Consider the following 19,715-nt stretch of genomic DNA (forward strand, 5'->3'; position numbering starts at 1 on the left):
TGTCTAAGTCCAGTGTTCAGAAATGTGCCAGTGCGGGCTCTGAACCGGGTGAGAGATGGACAGCAATTAGCTATAACTTACAAGTAAAAGGTTCTCAACAATTTTTAATCCAAGGACCACCAAGCTTTTCTGGAGAAAAGAAGAAAAAAAAGGAGCTGTCTTGTACCTTGGTCCTCCATTTGTCTCATTTGCAGCCATATAAACACTAAGTTAAGCCTGAAAGACTAATTTATTGCATTTTTCCCCCTTGCAGATTGATTGCCTGCACTTAGAGAAAGGTATGTATCTGAAGATTCTGTTATCTCACAGACCTCAGGTTGAGTAACACTGCTGTACGGTACCTTTAACCCATCTTAAGATGAAGCATCACTCACATCCTCACAGCTGTTTCTGTTGCTTTTTTTGGTTGAAGCCATACTCTTTAATTCACAAAGCAGAAATACTGCCCTGAGAAAAGAGAAAGCAGAGGATTTCTGTCATGCATTCCCACTCTGGAGACTGATAATAACGAAGAGCTTCAAGAAGGATTCATTAGGACCTAAGCATCCTCCTTCCTCCCCTCTCCTTCCCCTCCAGACACGAAGCCCTGTGCATGTAGCCAAAGAATAATCTTAAGCCTTGCCTGACCCAGAAGAAACAACACTGAGCAGATAAAAGTGCTACTTAGCTTGCCATCCTTCTCCACCTGGGCTTGGCAGAGCCACAGATCATTCTGAAGACGCCCACACGCAATTTGCTGCCTACAGCCCACTAGCTGGGGACTCCTGGGGCTGCCAGGAGTACGCTCAGGTATTGCACGCATTAGGAAAGTTCAGCCTGTGTCTCAACAGTAAAGAAGGCTGCGGGGATGCTGTTAACAGCATCTTTTTACCACTGGGGCATTTAATTCCACTGAAACATGACAACAAATAAGCTCATGCCACCTAACCATAATGCTTGCTGCACAACTGAAATATACTGCAGGTGAACTACTGCCAAATCAGACAGCGTCATAGTGCCGGTCAGGCTAATACATCTATCTTCACAGGCCCTCGCTAAGAGGAGCCGGGTGGCATCAGCAAAACAAGGCAGATGGCAAGATTGCGACACGGAGCTGAGTCTAGCAACCAAGAGCAAGCCCTGACAGAGCTCTGACCAGCACTGTCCCTTTCCCAGAGCACGGGAGGAAAGCTTTGTCCCGGAGGCCCTCCCCCCCCCAAAAAAAGAAAAAAAAAAAAATCGAAGTCCAGATTTTTAAACAGACTTTTACTCATTTTCTACACATAGGTTGAATTCAGGCGAGGTGACACTGGCTGCCTGCCTACAGTGCGTTTCAGCAACCGACTGGGGAAGAAGACAGCTCACATACTTGAAAGTACATGAGGCTATGCCACATGCAGACGCATCACAGGTCACTTCAAACAGACCTTACTGTGTTTGGCAAAAAGTTACTCAATGAGGCTCTTATCAAATGTCTCATGGCTTATTCATGCCGAAACAGCTATTCACCACCTCTGTTTAATGAACAAAAACCTGTAACTGTGCTTAACTTCTCTTTGCCTTCTTGTTCTTCTAAAGGAAGGCTAACTTTCCATACCTCACGGCTACAGCGATGTACTCAGTAAGCTCTGCATTGGGTACCCAAAGCATTTTCTGCCTGACCAGAGTACTGCTTGGTAACCCAGTGTGGAGTCAGTGGTGCCAGGCAGGTTGCTTTGTTTCTCCATTCAAGAGTCTTGATCTATGAAGTTCATCTCCACAGGGAGAGTGCCTTGACAGCGCCTTTCTCTAGGAAGTTCAAGCTCGCTTGAAGAAAAGACAGTAAAGGGAACACGCTTCTTTGTTTAACCTTTTCCACCACCAAAATGTATGGCTAGCACTTTCACTTCCAAGGAGGGTGCATTAATTTACTGCATCTTAGTGTTGGAGATGTTACAGCTCCCACTGAAGTCAATGTCGTCTTCCCTCCCCCCACCCAGCATCCCTCGCAGTTCACCCTCTCCCAGTGCAATGCAAACCTTGCTCCAGGTCCTGCCTCAGCCCTCTCCTCCCAGCTGCACCTCGCTGCCAAGGGCCCCACCAGGGCAGACCCCACAGCACATCCCGGGGGCAACTGCTGCTCAGTCCTTTTCGGGGAAGCAGCCCACAGCCTGGCAGCGGGAGGGAGATGGGGAACGCAGCCCACAGCTGGCGAGAGGGAGAGCAGGCAGGGAGTTTGAGAGTCACAGCCACAACCACCCAGCTACACCCTCTTTCCCCTTCCATTTTTTGCAAGCCCGGTCACAGCCTGCTGCGTTAAACACTCGCTCCCTCCTGCTCTGGCTCTCTCCCATCCCCTCCCCTGCCAGCCTTTATTCGGCTGGTTTCCTCGGGCCAAATTTGTCAGCATCACGGGTGCTTTTCCACTTTCTGTATTCATCTATTTTTCCCATTTCTGACAAGGGAGGTGTCTCATGCTCAGGCCCCTCAGAGCAGCCCCTCCCCTCTTATCATTTCACTGAAACACATCCTCCTCTTCCAGGCAAATGTTATCTGGTGTTTTCAAGCTTGCGTTTTCAAAGACAAGAAATGCCAAAGAACGCGACGCCTTTTCAACACGAGGCTTCGCACAAAGCTGGGCAGGGCTTGCCACGTTGCAGTTACATTCAAGGAACCTGCAGCAAGCGTCTGGCTCCTGTAAAGGGGGGCGGAGGGAAGATTTGGTGGTTTCTACCCCTAATCCAGGATTTCAACCACCCAACAGCCCACGCTGCTCCTCCCCTCATAAGTCTCCTTTTTTGACACTGCTTCCAAATGAAGGTTACAAGCCAAACGCAAGCCCAATGTAAGAAAGCCAGCCACACAGAAAGCAACACGTTACTCTCCGACTTGCCTAAAGCTTGCTGCTGTGCAGACGGCAGTGGCTGCACGGCACAGCTATGGCCCACTGCACATTTCCATCACAAATTCCACTCTCTTTATCCCACTGCCAGTATTTACAGCTTAACCATAAAAACTGCTCCCAGATGAAACCTGGCAACAAGACATCAGCCATAAAGCAAACACTACACTAAAAAAAAAAGTATTTGTTTAAAAAAACCCTCGGTCTGGCCACTCTTTTCAATCTCGCGGAAGCGCCAAAACAATGCAAGCGAATGGGTTTGGTTTTCCATTTCTTGTAATGCTGCATTCACTAGAAGACCAGTTTCTTTGGGAGTTTTGGACAAAACAATAACTGCCGGACAAAAAGCAACTTCAAACAGATGACTTTCTGCCAGTAGCAAATCAGAAGGCTTTCAAGTCTTTAGATTTTAGGCACATGGAAGTTCATTTAGGGTCATGCCTAGGAGCCCTGACACACTCCTAATACTGATCAAACTCTCGTGGGCCAAATTTGGAATATTTTGAATGACCAAAAATTTCAGAGACAGCAAGTTCTTCGGGGCTGTGGATCTTTTAGCACTTGACCTTGAAAGCAAATTTGCTTGAGTCTTCCCAGGTGCCTCCCACCAAGTAAAAGTCATCTCTGCCCTGATGGCTAACAAACTGCCTGCCTACAGGACAACTGCATCTATTCCACTGCTTTTCACTAACAGAGAGAGGGATCAGCTGCCTACGGGTCCTACCCTGCCCAGGCGGATAACCTCCTTCCTACACTTAACCCAAAACACCCACAGCTATACTGAGGCAGTCCACAAGGACAACAGCGCACAACACACCTGAGGTGAGGACTGGCAAGACTTTATGACGACTCGTCCCCTAATGAAAATGATGTCTCACTTTCTGGAAGAGCCCTGCAACCTAATGCTGCCTCCGATCGCTCACTGCTGTTGATGTGCTTCAAATCAATGGGCTCTGACACCTGCAGCTATCAAGAGCATTGAGAGTTTTCCTGTTACTGTAAAACTTCTCATGGGAGATGTGAAAAAACACAGGAGAAAAGGATTTTCACAGCTGTGTTAAGAGCTACAGGATCTATGAAACTGGGAACCAGAGACACATGGACTCCTGTCCTCAGCTGCCCAAAGTGCTCTTCACCTGCTCCACCTCTGTGTAATTTAATCCCAAGGAGGAATGAAGAAGACCAACTGCATCCACATTTTTGTGGGAAAGAGTTTGAGTTGCATAAGCACACAGAGAAATACCGGCATGAATGCAAAAAATGAAATTCTTCTAGGAAATCTAGCGGTAAATCTCAGATTACTCCACACAAGTCTTTTTTCTGGCTTGCATGTCTGAAAAGCAACAGGCCAGTTCAAAGTAGTTTAATCCTACCAAAATGAACATTTGACTATAATACCTTATTTTGACTTAGGGTCCCAAATTTCCACTATCTTGCACCCTGTGAAGCAATTTACAGTTGCTTGAACACTCAAAAGAAGCAGAAACCAGACCCAAGATTGGCAACTCATGGCATTTTGAATAAATTATTTTCCAGTTCCTTTAAATAAAGCACATAAGGCATATTGTCCCCCACATCATCCATGGTATTTTAATTAATATCCTAACTACTGTCCACATCAATCCATCTCTCACAGTCTTGTAATTACAGGTTTAGAGACTGTGACAGCACAGCTGCATTAAATCAGAACAGAGGCTCATGGTACACAGTTCTCCAATCAGAGCTACAGAGTCTATCTTAGTCGGAAGCTAATTTTCTGACTTCGTTCTCTGTGGCCTTTTTTTTTTTTTTTCTTCAAGAAACTACACGCGCTGTTTGCTGCGAGCAAATGGAAGTATCAGAATTACCCACACCTTTAATTTCCCTAATATTAGTTTCAGGCCCTAACAGGCTTTACACTGCCAGGCAAGCCCAGGAATAAAAGAATAGATAGAGAGAAAAAGACGGAGAGACTGAAAAGGTGATCTTATTACTAGAGATACGTATTCCGTGAACCATACTCAATTGCAAATTCATATCTTTTTATTTGCTGGCAGGACTTGAAGAATATGATACTCTCAGTTTTTCCTGCATTAACAGTTGTAGCAACTTCACAAGCCTATTACCACAGCACAAGCACATCCGAAGATTGTTCTAGAGATTTTTGATACACGGATGAAGAATATATACATATTTTTACACTCATTACAATCACGAGAGTATAATCCATATGATCTGCTTGGCTCCTACACTCAGAGTTCCCAGCTGTAAGCACCACACAATCCACACACAATTTAGGCTAGCATACTTAGATCAGACAGACAGTTATAAAAACCTAGAAATATCTGTCATCCTTGGTCTGGTCCAGAGCTGCAGTACAAACACCTGACACTTCCGACCAGGAAACTTTATCAGCGTGGATACTTATCTGCTATGAGGACTCTGAAGACATGCAGTCCTCTCAAACAGAGGGCCAAAGCCATGTCCTCAGTGCCTCGGTAAAATATATTCTTTAGTAGGGAAAAAAAAACCAAAACAAAAAACAACACAAAACAAAAGAACAGTTTCTTATACTTCTATGCTATCAAATTAACCTTACAGTGCAGGCACCTCCTGTACTGTTAACTCTCTGATGCATCCTTTTCAGTGAAAGGAGAGGTGAGAGTAATTCCTCCTCAAAATAAACAAAAGCCTCAAAATTCACTCCTTGTTCATTATGCTGAAGAACTCATAAGGCCAGTCAGTATCAGCCTTGTTGCATTACATTTAAGACTCTTCAAGCGAACCTTTAATGATTTGCCAAAATCCAATTCAGCAGCTAGAGAATCACCCCACAAATTTCTTTTGAGCACCAAGCAAAGGAAATGTTTTCAAATACCCCGCCCATTTACCGACTTGGTGAAACGCACCAAAATGCAGATGTAGCCAGAAAAGAAAAGACATCGCACGTGGCCCTGTACAGTGCAATTCCATCTAGCGCAAATTCCTTATAAGCACGATTATGCTGAGATGGTTCATGACAGCTCCAGCAGCTACCAGCACTCTACTCGCTTTCACCCAGTGCTCTCGGATGATTCTGCCCAATGCAGGAGGCCCTAGGCAAGCACGCTACAGGACTGAAAAAACAAGGTCCAGATCTGATACTAACTATCTTTTTACACTTGAGCACCTCCTAACAGCAGCTGCAAATCTGAACTTGCTCCCGTCGGCTTAAGCCGATGCTCAAGGTTGCATTTGCAACCAAGATTACTTATGCGTATGCTATTGTATGTCTTCCGAAAAGGCAGTTGCTCCAGTCAGCACGGAAAGGCCCTGCCCGTTTGCTAAAGAAAAGGGTTTCCCAGCATGCAGAGGGCCATAACATACACTAAAGACAAACTCCATACTTCATTAAAAATAAATACACAAGCCTCCCAGCTGCTGAGCCATCACTGCTCATAGCAAGCTGGCTTAATAAGATTTTTGCAGCATCTGTTAAATAAAGCTCCAACACTGGAGAGATGATTACTTGCATTAGTAACCCACAGAATATTCAGTGCCACATATAATCCTCAAACGCGACGCAGCCACGGATCACTCGGTCCCAGCCATGAATCCTCTCCGGAGAAGGGAGTCCCTCCAATAGTCCTTTCAATTCCTTCACAAGCTGCCCCCTACACATTAAAAAGAGCAGCGTAGAGCTTATTTTCAACAAGGAATCGGGTTTCCCTGCACTGTCCCCACTCCTCTCTTTCCACCCTGGTTCTAGACCACCTGCACAACCATCCAGGGAAAAGCCCTGGCCAGTGACAGAGATCAGTCATCTTCCAGCAGCTCAGACTCGTTTGCCGTGATCACCGTCCACTCAACAGCGTTCAGACACAGCGGGTGCCACCATGAAAGAGAAGAGCAGACATCAGAGAACCCAGCTTCTGTCCCTGTCACCAGTTTCCCACACAAGCTTCAGCAAGACTCTTAATCCCTGTGCTCCCCCATCCCCAATCTGTAGTTTTGGGAGCCCTGAAAGATGAAACCAGCTTCGGGAGGGCAGGTAAGTGCAATCTAATTAAAATACACAACCTACATTACAGAGAATGAAAGCTCAGGACAGAAATCCTCAAGCCTATTCTCATCATGCCACTCCTGCTTAGAGCAGATAGGAGTCTCCAACACACACCAAGGGTATAATGCAACAATTTTGTCCCCACCTGACACGTAAGGGGTCAGGTGCCTCTGCACACAGATGGCAGCAGGTGTGGTCTCAGCAGCTGCCAAAACATCTGTGCACATCAGGCCTTGTGAAGGATCACCTTCGCCTATGTGAACAAATCTGTAATTTCAAACAACGACAGTACCAACACAATTAAATTTATATGAAGAGCTGCGAGACAGCACTAGAATCAAAGGCATAAATAAATCTGCTACCTAGCATCGAATCTCACAACCTGCCCTTCTGCTCTGCCCTGGTGAGACCTGGAGACCTGTGTCCAGCTCTGGAGTCCTCAGCACAAGAAAGACATGGACCTGTTGGAACAGGCCCAGAGGAGGGCCACAAAAATGATCAGGGGGATGGAACGCCTCTCCTGTGAAGAAAGGCTGAGAGAGTTGGGGTTGTTCTGCCTGGAGAAGAGAAGGCTTCGGGGAGACCTTATTGTACCTATCAGTACTTAAAGAGGGCTTATAAGAAAAATGGGGACAGACTGTTTAGCAGGGCCTGTTGCGACAGGACAAGGGGGAATGGTTTTAAACTAAAAGAGGGTAGATCTAGACTAGATATAAGGAAGACATTTTTTACGCTGAGGGTGGTGAAACACTTGCACAGGTTGCCAGAGAAGTGGTAGATGACCCATCCCTGGAAACATTCGAGGTCAGGTTGGACGGGGCTCTGAGCAACCTGATCGAGTTGGAGATGTCCCTGCCCATGGCAGGGGGGTTGGACTAGATGACTTTTAAAGGTCCCTTCCAACCCAAACTATTCTATGATTCTATAAGCAAACAGATCAGCATTGATGAGATAGAAGTGAGATGGCTTGCGAACATAGGCTTTCCTCATTTTAGGCATACAATATGTCAAAGTATTTTTTCTTAATGGTTAGATGGTGGGGTCCAGTAAAAATTATAGCCAGAATTACATTTCAGGTCCATGGTTCTCTTAAGCTATGCCAATAGTCATAGACTATATCCAAATGTACTTTGGTTAGTTTAGCAAAGATGTCACCACTGCAAACCGAGCATCTCATGACACAGATTTTTAAGCAGACTTCTTCAGCAACATGAATAATGAGTCTGCCTTTTAATCAAGGATACAAAATTCAGGACACCTTCTCATGTATTTGGATAATGCTGTATCTTGTTTCCACAAACTAGTCTCAGGGAGTGCTGCTTAGCGCTCTGCCCAAGAAATGAGTCTTTATCAGGGCATCTCATACTGTTTAACCACGAAGCATCTTTCACAACACTAAATTGTTAAGTTCCTTCAAAGCAAGCAGCAAGTCACAAAAGAGTTCTGCAAGCTCCATCACGCTCGTTTAGTGACAGACTTTCGTAGGCTATGGCTAACGCACCTCTGCTCCAAATATTTTCCGTGTTACTTTTTATTCCTGCAGACACACTGCTGTAACACATTATACAAGCACAACCATATCAAGCTGTGGAATTGCACAGAGGTAGCTATATCTTTGGATTTCTTTTGATGAACTGGTGCAAAAGCAGTTTGCAAGCAAGTTCCTACTTACATGAATTATTATGCCTGACAAATATTCCCTGTAAGGAATCGAGGATTCTGCCTTCAAGAAGACTACAGAAGTAAGCAAAGATTTGCAGAACCATGTCCCAAGACTCCCATCAATCATTTCCTAAATTGACAGAGATGCCTTTGCCATGAGGACACAGATCTGCAAGGCCAGGCTCCTCTCCCTGCTGCATGGTTAGTTTTTTTGTGCCACAACATGTTCTCAGTAACGTCACCATAAATTTCAACTATTTCCTTTGATCCAGTAGAGCTTTACTTGCATTTACAGTGGAGCAAGTGAGATCAGAATCCAAGTTTTTACATGCATCTTTCAGGCACGTTTCTGGCATTTATTTTAATGTGCACGAGTTTGGCTGCAACTGTTCCAGATGTTCTCCCAGCTATTCTCTCTCCCCTTTCCTATCCCCATACGAAACAGTAACAGTTGCATTGTGTTTTATGGGCTGAGGAAGTGAAGGAAGGGGAGGGACTTCCAGGAATTTTTAAATTTATATATTTTTCACCTTAATGTTGTTTTCTTAATTTTTATACATATATGGAACTATATGTAATGCATATGTACAGACACCAAGAGAAGGAATTCCGAGTGCTCAGCCTAGCCTTCCGTTTCACATTTTTAAGCAACATCACTTCAGCCCAGAAAGGATAGCTATTATTTTATAGTTCTCTCTCCTTGCTTGACTCTATTTGGATTTTGAAAAGCTCTCTATATTAAGGCTTCTCATTAGCCATGTGCAGCCCAGTACCCTAGAGACAGTATTTAATTCAACCATGACCTCCCTTCTGGGCATTTCCTGGCAAAAAATGGCCAGATGGAAGAGCTAAAGACTGCCAAACATTCACTGCAAGGAAGTGCCAAAACAAGGGTCTTTATTGCTGATAAAAGCCATGGAAACATCAGAATGCAAAACAAAGTTGCTACCTTTTTTTCACCCCCATCTGCTTCACTAAAGCTGTGACTGCTTCTGTGATGGAATTGAAGGCACCAGTTTTCACCCCGAGGTTAAACTCTGGCACAGAAACAAATGACAAAAGTAATTTCACTCCCTGTGTTAAATCATTATGTTTATTCTTATATTACTAACAACCAAGTTCCTCACGCCGTGTTCTCATTTTCTGTGTTCTTCACCATGCTCACACTTAGGAATTAGGCCTGATAAATAATAACTTTCATCATTAGCTCTGGCTGTGCTAAAACGAAGGATGCTATTAACTCCTTCCAAAGGAGAAGAGGGGGTAAACTCTCATCCTCCACAATTCCCTAAAATTCCTGTTACCCTGTGGGTCAGATTGCAGACCTGTCTATTAATAAGATCTGGTGTTTATGCTATCCTGGACACCAGTTCCACCATCTGGAAGTGCAGCTATAAGAGGCATCCGCGGTGCTCAAGGATAATTATGCTTACACTTGCCAGGTGCATGAGTCTTGCCCAACATTGCTGTTCAGTGCCAGCTGTGCAGTGCAGCAAGGCCCAGCCTCCTCTGCTCTTCATTGCCACATTTTTAGCATAGCCAGCTCCTGAACGAGCACAGAAAAACCCTTTAGACCTTTTGAGGACTTTTGCTCAAAGGCCTCCAAACTCACAGTGACCCAAAAGCCAAACAGGATTCCTCCCAGTGTTCACAACAATAAACCACCTAAATTAATACATCAACCACCTTTACACAGCATACAGCTGTACCGATACAACTAGAGCTGGACTACACCGGTAACGGGGACACATTTATACCAGCTGAATGCTCTAAACGTATATGTAACCAACAATTCATGCCTGCACAGGAGTGGGAATAACCTGTACCAAATACAGATGCCATTATGCCAGCAGAACAGCGTTCACGCCAGGAGTCACACCAGCTGGACTTCTAATGCCCATGCAGCAATTATTACATTAAAGAAATCATACCCCTTGTAGTCATAATTACACTGGTACAAAAATCTACGTGCAGACCAGGCCTTAAATCAGTTTAGGGAACCTACACAAGGGATTAATTACACGGCCATTTAAATCAATTTGTTTAAATCAAGACTTAAGACCTGAAATCATTTTTTGTTACCTGCATGGACACTGACCTTGCAAATTAAGCCCCTGACTTTGGCAGCTCACTCTTATGAGCTAAGAGTTTATTATATGAATAATAAACAAAAAACTTCTGCTTTGGTGATTTGAGGAAACCAGAACAATTCGTAGCAACTCCGGATAACACTGTGGCAAATTGATATTAACAGTGAAGGATGTTGTTGCATTGCAGTGGCCTGTGAAAAAACACTAATCTTGGCCATCCTAGAAATTTAACTCCATTTTCACCTTCGGTGCTTTGCCACCACTATTGCTAAATGGGCAAAATCTACTGCACATACAAAGAAAAGGACAGTAAGTTGTAATATGCTTCAACGCAATTTACCCAGTTCTCAAACAAAAGTGGACAGAACAACGTATTTAGCATCTTGCAGAGTTTTTACCCTGGCTCCATAAGGGGCTGTGCTCGACTATCCATGTCTGGAGTCATACAGCAAATCTCTCTGTCATTTAGTGTCAATCTTGGGCATGAGAGGGCTTTAAGAGAAAAAAAAAAAGAAAAAAAAGAGAGAGAGAAAAGAGGCAACAGCAGGAAGCTTGAAAATTTAGTCCAACATTTTCCTATCTACACATTCTTCCTTAATTCCCCTATTATTTAATATTTTTCCAAAATCTGGAACAACAGAATCAGGACGCAAGGCCTTCATCTGCAGAGCTCCCACTCAAAGTCTGCTGTCCTTTACCTACACCACCGAGCGCTCAGCAGCACAAGTTCCAATGCCCAGCAACAAGACAGAAAGTCACGGAGGGAAGGTCTGTTGAAGAGGGATCAGACAACTCAGTACCACAGCAGGTGTCACGGTGGCCACAACGTGTCAAAATGAAGGCACAAAGCTATGCAAGAAAGAAGAATAATAACAAAAGATCAGTTTTCCACTGCTTTCCATGTTATTCGGCCCTACCAGTTAGGGATGTCATAATTTACTCCATAAGTTAAATAACTGCTATACTGAACCTGGGCACAGCTTTAACAGTATAACCACACCTTTTATCAGAACCTTCTCTCATCTTCACATAGAAGACAGCCATGCTACACATTTTCTGTTTGTGTAACAGCATGCATGGCACATCTGTCCCATTTTTAAAATATCGGCGCATTTTGTGTGTAGACATAGTTTTACAATCCTCTTTTAACATAAATGAAATAAGAACACCATTTTTCTGTAATTTGAATTGATTAACTGTGCAAAACATTGAGCTACCACTTAAAAAAAAAGCGTCTTCACAATGCATTTGTTTTCAACTGTTAGCAGCCTTTAGTTTAGAACAGCAGTTTAGAACAGCAGGTAAGGCAACTAAACAAAAAACAGCTCACACAAAAAAATAGTTGCACAAGATGCTGTCTGCATGATATCCACTCTACCAACTGTGCCAGCAAGAGAAATACAAAAGGTGATCCTCACTAGCGCAGCCACGAGGCTAGACGCACATGTTTACACCTTGACCAGTAATGCCTGCTTTGTTCATATTTCTTGCCCTTTCCTCAGTAACACCACATCAGTCCATTCTTCATCAGCCACACCAGAAGCCACACTTAAGAGAGCTACCTAGCTCTTTCAGCCACTTGCAACACCAAATCGAGACCGGCATCACTAATGCCAGTGCGTCGCTGTTAACACTGACAAGGATGCCCTGGAAGGACCTGTGCTGGAAATAGCACTTAGTGTGCACTAGTCTTTGAACAGCTGAGTTTTTCCAGTACCACAGGCGGTAGGAAAAATAGTTGTATTTGCCACCATTGCTAACACCAATGTAAGACCAGAATAGTGCAAGAATAGTGTTCAAAGTGCAGTGAAACAGATAAAGGCCATAAGAACTGGCCCACGTAAAGATTAAAAAAAAAAAAAAAAAGCACCTTGTGTATTTAAAAGAGATTTCTCATCAAAATATCACCACCCTGACTATGGGCTCTGCCTTACAAAGCGTTACAGATCAAACACAGGCAGTGGCAGAGGCCAGCACCGCTCTCGCATTCTTCCCTGCTCCTGCACCGAAGGTCCAAGACCGCAGCAGCCAAGCGCATGGAAGGAGGGCATCCGTGCTCCGGCATCACGTTTTGCCATTTAAATCACAGGGAGAAGCAGGGCAGCTGAGAGCTTGGGCACACGTTTGTTTCAGCCAACTCACCTACAGGGCATGGTAACCTCTCACAGAGGATGGTAACTGCCTAAACTGAGAGCACTGCTACTTGCCATGGTGCTGTGGCCTCTGGTTGAGCGGGCACAGGCTAGACCCGCAGCAGCAGTCCTCCAGAGGTTCAGCCCGTCTTGCTTCAGCTGCCCATGCTGGTCCGGAGACAGCAACACAGCAACTCATCTTCGCAGCCTTTTTGGGAGGGCCGAGGCTAGGCACTCTGTTTTAAAACAGTACGGAGGAAACTGCAGCAACACAAACTGACCCAACCAGACACAGGATCGCAATGATGGTCTGCATGCCTAACATGGTTTAATACAACCGCTTCAATCACAACTGGCTGTTCCTTAGTTTAGGCAAATTTCGGTGCGTCATTACAGTGTGAGCTCAGTGCCCCAGTATCCCAAGTCTGATCCATGCTGGGCTCCCAACCTACCCCATCACTGCAACAACAGAACTAGAGGTTACTTTCAGACAGAAGAGGACAACTGGAAAAAACGAAAACACACCTTTGATTTGAAGGCCAGAAAGGAAACAAGGGAGGTTTTTTGCCTGATTTATTTTTATTTGTTTGTTTTTTTAAACAGTACCTGAACAGTGCTCTTTCCCTTACCTGTCTCAGAGGTCTGATCCCACAGTATCTCTGTAGAAGTTCTACAGGAATAACACTGGAATTAAAGGTCTGCAGTACTGAGAGAAAAAGGTCAATGGAAGAGCTAGGTGCCATTTTCTGTGGTATACCGTCATCACTCAAGTAGGAAGACGACTTGCAGCCGATTGCCAGCAGGCTCTTTGGACTGACTTTCTAATACGTGCAAAAAAAGCATCATAGCCTTTGCTAGCTCTGCTGATTAAAGATAGACAGCACTTCATCTGACTTTTTCTTTTGCAATAAGATGGCCATAATTCACATTTAATATGCTGCAAAGTCATCTGCCTTCCAAGTACGAGAGCGTGTTCTGCTGAAAGTCACTGCTGTTAGGTCAAACTTAAACTCAATATTGCAGGACAGATATTACATTGCTATTAATAATAAATAATCATGATAATGTTTTCCCTTAATAGAGCATCCTATCCCAAAGGATCCTAACCACTTTACAAACTCTGGACCAAGTTCTATTCACTGCTGTACCCTCTGCCTGATTCGCATGGGTGCAGAGGAATGTAGAAATTAATTAGAGATTGCATCAGATCTGTGAATTACTTCACTGTAGCTGACGTTCGTCCCATTTCAGGGGTCGATCCAGACTGTGTCAGTACTTTAACACGGGGTTCTCACAAACATCTTCCGGACAGTAGGCCTGTACTGCAAGCCTGTGCGATGCCCATGATTCCTGGGAAGGGGTAGGAAGGTGAGCATCTGAGCAGTACTATTTACGTTTCTCTCTAAATAAAGATGCTCTCTCATGACCACAATCAAGTATAGAAGAAGCACCCATCAGCAAACAAATTTAAGTGCTCCTTAAGAGGAACAACCTCTGGAGGGCTGGGAAAGTCATACGCTGTATAGTCCTCAGGCAGAATGGACTCCTACCATGTGCTACTACAATATAAACGTTTAAAAAGTAATACTATGTAGACATGTGCAGTGAATATTCGGCACACAGCTCAGTGTTCCTGTCCTTAACTTAAGATTAAAGAGTAAGCAAAACCACTGTAAATAGAATTAAGGGTAACATCTCCAGTGACAGCTTTAAAAAACATCTGGCACTTGACTCTTCCCAAAAGCAAAACATTTGCTCCCCAGAAACATTTATGTGAACCTCAGGAATAAGTTCCCTTTAGCCAAGTTGACTTGAGTCAAGCACCAACAGGATGAGAAATTCAGAAAGAGCTGTGACTTCCCCTTCAACTTCAAGATGAAAGGTCTCAGCACCCCCTGCAGTAAATCACTTCACCTGATGTGGCAGCCATTTAAGTCAGGATCTGAAGAATGTCATCTTGTATTGAACAAGGGGGAGGGATTATACTTTGAAAAGTCATGCATTGACAATTTTGAACTAGGTGGAGAGTCACATTGTCTGCACCAGCAACTCTTCTGATGCTGAGCACAAATAGGAACTCTAGTGACATATTTTGTCCCTGTATGCAAACAAATCTCTGTGTGTAGACTGTATACGACTGTATTGCCGAGGTATGCAGGCAGGGGAAAAGCAGACCACTCCTAGCAAACATGCCAAACTTTTCAGCCCAGTGAGAAGGGAAAACGCCCTTATTCAACATAGGGCTCTTTTCTATGCTTACCCAAATATTCAACCATTGATCTTTCTTGACCACCAAGCAGCAAGTCAGCCAGGACGTTAGTTTTGCATTATGCAAGCGCCCAGCAGCCACAACTACAGGGAATAAGTACAAACAGCAATAAACAAAAGAGCTCCTAAGCGAGCGGGATAGACTGGAGGCAGGAAAGAGAAAGGGTTGATCAGCTCTGTTTTGTAGAGGCGAACAGGGAATTTTATTCCTTTCATACAGAAGTGAGAGAGACCATCAACGTATTTCACATAAAACGCCACAGGTTTTATTCGTGCTTTCGGTCACCATCCAAACCAGCCTAGTTTCCAATTCTCTCTTGAACTTGGTCTGTTCCAGAGACTTGCCCAACATTGTCTAGCTCCTAAGACAACTGCCGTACAGAGTCAGACCCCGCTCAGGATCCTGTTTCTAACAGAGATGAGCAGCAGAGGCTTAGAGGAAAAGTTAACAGGGCAAGTTTAAAGCCATATTTCTCCCATTTTCTCCCACTCACCCCCCACCCCCACACCCTTCCAGGAAACCACAGTTTGGGGACTTCCGCAGCTGGGGCATGTATTCACACATTTGTGTTTTAATAGCGGTTGGTGGGCCACCGTGCCAAAAATATGTTTAAAGCAGCAATACATCTACATGTGAGACGTACCAGTGAAAACAAAGCAACCGCATTTTTCCCATTGCGTGGTCCGAGTTAAACACAGCTGCAGGGACACCTGTTTCACCCCACCTTCAACTCCAGAGTCCGCATCAGAAACAGGCAAGAGTGGATTTGAACGTGCTGCAAATTCACAGTGTAAACACACTTCTAGACGCCAACTGCTTCCCCGGGCTTTTACTTTTTGATAATGAAACCTCCCCAAATGAAAACACAGCTTTGGGCAACAAGCCAATTTAAAATAAAACACAGGTACAAAACAAAAGCTGGTCCCTGTCTCTTCCCAGGCCAGATATGCCTCCCCTCGTATGGAAGCCAGACCTGGGTGTATTAACGAACAACCCATGTCTTTCTCAACCTTTCCTGCTGCAATGCAGGGCATCGTGTTTAGTCCTCCTGAAGCCTCCGTCTATGAGTAAAACCTATGGTATCCCTATGTCCTACCACTAGCTGCTACATAATGTTTCTTGTGTGAAATCTCAAGAGGGGAAAAAAAACCAAAAAAAATAAATTGAAAAAAAGAAAAAAGACCCGCATCCTTTCCTTATCATAGTAAGGAATGTTTTTGCAGCTTCTGCTTTCCTCGATCTATACAACATTGCCCCTGCTTACCACAGGTTTTTGAAACCCGCACTTGATGAATGCAATTGCACTCCTCCCCTCAAAACAGAAAATTCAGTGATAAAAGCAAAATAATCACTCCCAAGCATAGCAGTTCCCAAGCCACGAAGCACAAGCAGAACCAGGAGAAGGAGCTGCCAGCAGGGAGGTATTCCTCTCTGCGGTTCAGGAACCGCTGCTCTAGCCCCATGCTTGCACCTGTATGAACACGCAAGAACTTTCATTGTTATAGATCCAATGCCTGAATTAAACAAAAAAAAAAAAAAACCACCACGCCAAAACCAACAACCAAACAGTAAAAGTTTAACTCTGAAATATCTGGGGAAAGAGTTATGTATAGTCCAAGAGATATTTCTGTAAATAATAATCCCTTAATACACTAAAAAAATCCTATCACATTGCACATTATTACCTTGTAATATGTTTAATCCCTACTTAATGACTATTCTATGCATTTTCGCACACCTTTTACTACCACTGCAAGGTGCCAATAACTAACATTGGGGAATGGGAGGAAACCAAGTTAGCTAGAGGTGAAAGGGAACTGAGAATGGTACAATACCAATGAATAGGGAGAAAACACCTTTTTTTTTTTCCAGTCTGTTGCTAGCAGATTGCATCAGCAAGTTATCAGAAACATCTCAGCTCACTAATTGTCAGCATCATTCATAAATTCCGCACGTGTTCGGGAACAGATTTTTTTTCTTTTTTAGCTGCAAATATTCAGAGAGCGCCAAAACATAGTATTACTTTAAGCCCTCCAGAAAAATCATACCAATTGTGTTTCTTTGTTATTTCAGAAATTTTGTTCTTGCACCAGATGCCTGCTGTCTGCCTGAAACCTCGTGGGACTCTAACCCAGGAGCACAGGCCAGCTGGGGCACTTCCAAAAGCAACACCTGCAGGAAAGTGTGTCACAGGAAAACTGACACAACTGTCGCCAAATTCATGTGTGTCAAATGTGAAACCTTGTTACCTTGATACCGTCTTTTATTTACGCTTTGTGGGATATGTATTTCTACATACAAAATCCATTCGCACATCATTCCGGCAAGCGAGTCAGGCTTCTGGTGCAAGTGTTGTATCTTGAGGAAGAAGTCAAAAGTGTATTATGATAAGACAAGCATTTCCAAGTACAAAAAGTAACACCGAGCAAGGTTTCCAGACAAATGCCTACACTATACTTAAGTTTTTTTAGGTACTGCCGTCACTCCTTTAATTGCTTAATTTTAAAGGCTGAAAACACTAACTGGCTGCGATATTAGCAGCGTTTGAATGGTAACTAATTCTAATGAGTACGCTAGTAGCAATGTAACGCTACGACATGTCATACACGTTTATGAGGCTGAAAGCGATAGCCATCAGCCTACATAGCTGCAGCCCCAGAGCCAAACCAGCCACCCTGACTTGTTAACCTCAACGCGCTCTGCAACAAAGATGACTCACGGCATTTTCCCCTCACTTTTACCCCTTCCCACCTATATTTGCAGGGACAAACGAAGACTTCCTTACTCCGGAGGGTACTCCCGCTAAAATCCATCAGAAAAGAAGTGTTTAAGGACCAGAGATCACCAAGCTGGAAGAGCAGAGCCCAGACTTATGCTCACCTAAGAGAAAGCGAGGTGCGGCCCATTTGTGCACGCCTGAAACCAGAGAAGCTTACCACAGTGCATGCCTACTTTCGCAGTCCCTCCTTCCCTTTGTACGTGATCTTAATTAAGCCTCGGGTGTAAAAACGTTTGCCTCTGCTGTCACCGTTTCCTGCCTCCCTCTCCGGTTGGCAGCTGGTGACCCGGGGCCGGGGGCAGAGCCCCCCCAGCGCGGCAGCGGTGCTCAGCTCCCCGCTCCCCTGCCTACGGAAACCGCCGGTCAAACGCAGGCAGGATGATTATTTTCTCCTTTTTACCCTGACTTTCTCCTTTTTACCGTCACAAGGATGACACCTGCTCCCTCCTCCCACTCCCTCCCCCGCTGCGTGGGCTGGGTGTCGGGCCCGGCCCTGCCCAGGCTTGCCCGAGCATCCCGGAGGGGCGGGTGCCTGTCGCCAGGGACCACACCGGCGGGGACCGGGGATGCGGGATGTCACACCGGGTTGCCGCAGCGCCACCCCCCGCCGCCCCTCGGCCTGCTATAGCGGGGAGCGCCGGCACCGGCGGCTCGGCCAGCCCCTCTCCAGATGAACGGGGGAGGGGGGGGTAAAGCAAAGCAGAGGAAAAACTCCGGGCTGAGGTGGGGTTTTCGTTTCATTCAGCCCAAGGCGAGCGCGAAGCCCGGAGCGGGGTCGCCCCCGCCGCCCCCACTCACCCAGGGTCTTGACGGCGACCTGCCGGGTGAGCGGCGGCGGCAAGTTGACGCAGACCAAGTCGACGTCCTGGTGCAGCAGCACCTCGTCGATGCGGCTGGTGTAGAAGGGGACGCTCATCTCCTTGGCCAGCTCCTCCGCCTCCTCGGGCGTCCGGCCCCACAGCGCCTTCACGGCGAAGCCCTCCGCCTTCAGCAGCGGCACGATCACCCGCGCCGTCAGGCCGGTGCCGAACACCCCCACCCCGGGCAGCATGGCGGCGGCAGGGGGCGAGGCGAGGCGGCACGGCACGGCGAGACGCTCCCTCCTTCCCTCAGCGCCGGCCGGGGCGGGGGGAAGCGGCTGCCGGGCGGGCGGGAGAGGGAGGCAGCCCCCGCTGGCTGCTGCTGCCGCCGCCGGGGCCGGGACCAGCTGCCCCCCGCCTCAGCAGCGCCGCGGCCGCCGGCTGCCCCGCCATGGCCGCACCATCACACACGCCTCCGCGGAGGCGCCAGCGCTGCCCTCCCTTAACGGACGCGGGGCGGGCAGGGATAACCGCCCTCCCCCGGCGGAGGCGGCCAACAAGTGCGGGGGGCGGGGGGGGCGGCGGCGGCGGCGCGGTGCTCAGCGCCGCTCCTCTGCCATGTTCGCCGCGGGCGCCCGCTCGCCGCGGGGAGGGCGGGGCCTCGCTGTCACCTCCCGGGTGTTCCTGCACTGCCCGCCCCGCCCCCGCCGCACCATTGGCCGCCGCCCGTCGGGGCCCCGCCCCGGCACCGGCACCGGCGGGCGGCGCGGCGCTGCGGGGCGCCCCCTGGGAGCCGACGGGCGCCGCCTCGCCCGCCCCGCCACCGGCAGCCCGGCGTACCCCGGCTTAGCGGGGGGCGGGGGAGGGGGGGCCGCGGGCGGGCGGCTCCCGCGCTGCCCTCGCCGCGCAGGTGTGATCTGAGGTCCCGCGGGGGTTTCCCGTCCGCCTGGCGGCTGGGTTTCGGGATATCTCCCCCCGCGCCGCCGGACACGGGAGACCACCCGCCTCTTCCCCCACGGGAGGGCCACGGTCACGGGGCACCGTGGGGTCACGCCTGGTAAGGGCACAGGAGAGCTGGGAGAGCCACAGCGGCAAACTGGTG

At 46.8% G+C, this 19,715-nt stretch overlaps 1 protein-coding gene across 1 annotated transcript in view; it reads right to left on the reverse strand.

Annotated features, from left to right (window-relative positions):
* GFOD1 (Gfo/Idh/MocA-like oxidoreductase domain containing 1) overlaps positions 1-19,235 on the reverse strand; it is a 77,561-nt gene extending 58,326 nt beyond the window's left edge. The window contains exon 1 of the mRNA XM_075142707.1: positions 18,612-19,235. Coding sequence (XP_074998808.1) covers positions 18,612-18,864 — 253 coding nt within the window. The 5' untranslated portion in view covers positions 18,865-19,235. The remainder of the gene's footprint in view (positions 1-18,611) is intronic.
* Between the last annotated feature and the right edge of the window lie 480 nt (positions 19,236-19,715).

Source organism: Calonectris borealis, chromosome 2, assembly GCF_964195595.1.
Source record: "Calonectris borealis chromosome 2, bCalBor7.hap1.2, whole genome shotgun sequence".
Taxonomy (NCBI): domain Eukaryota; kingdom Metazoa; phylum Chordata; class Aves; order Procellariiformes; family Procellariidae; genus Calonectris; species Calonectris borealis.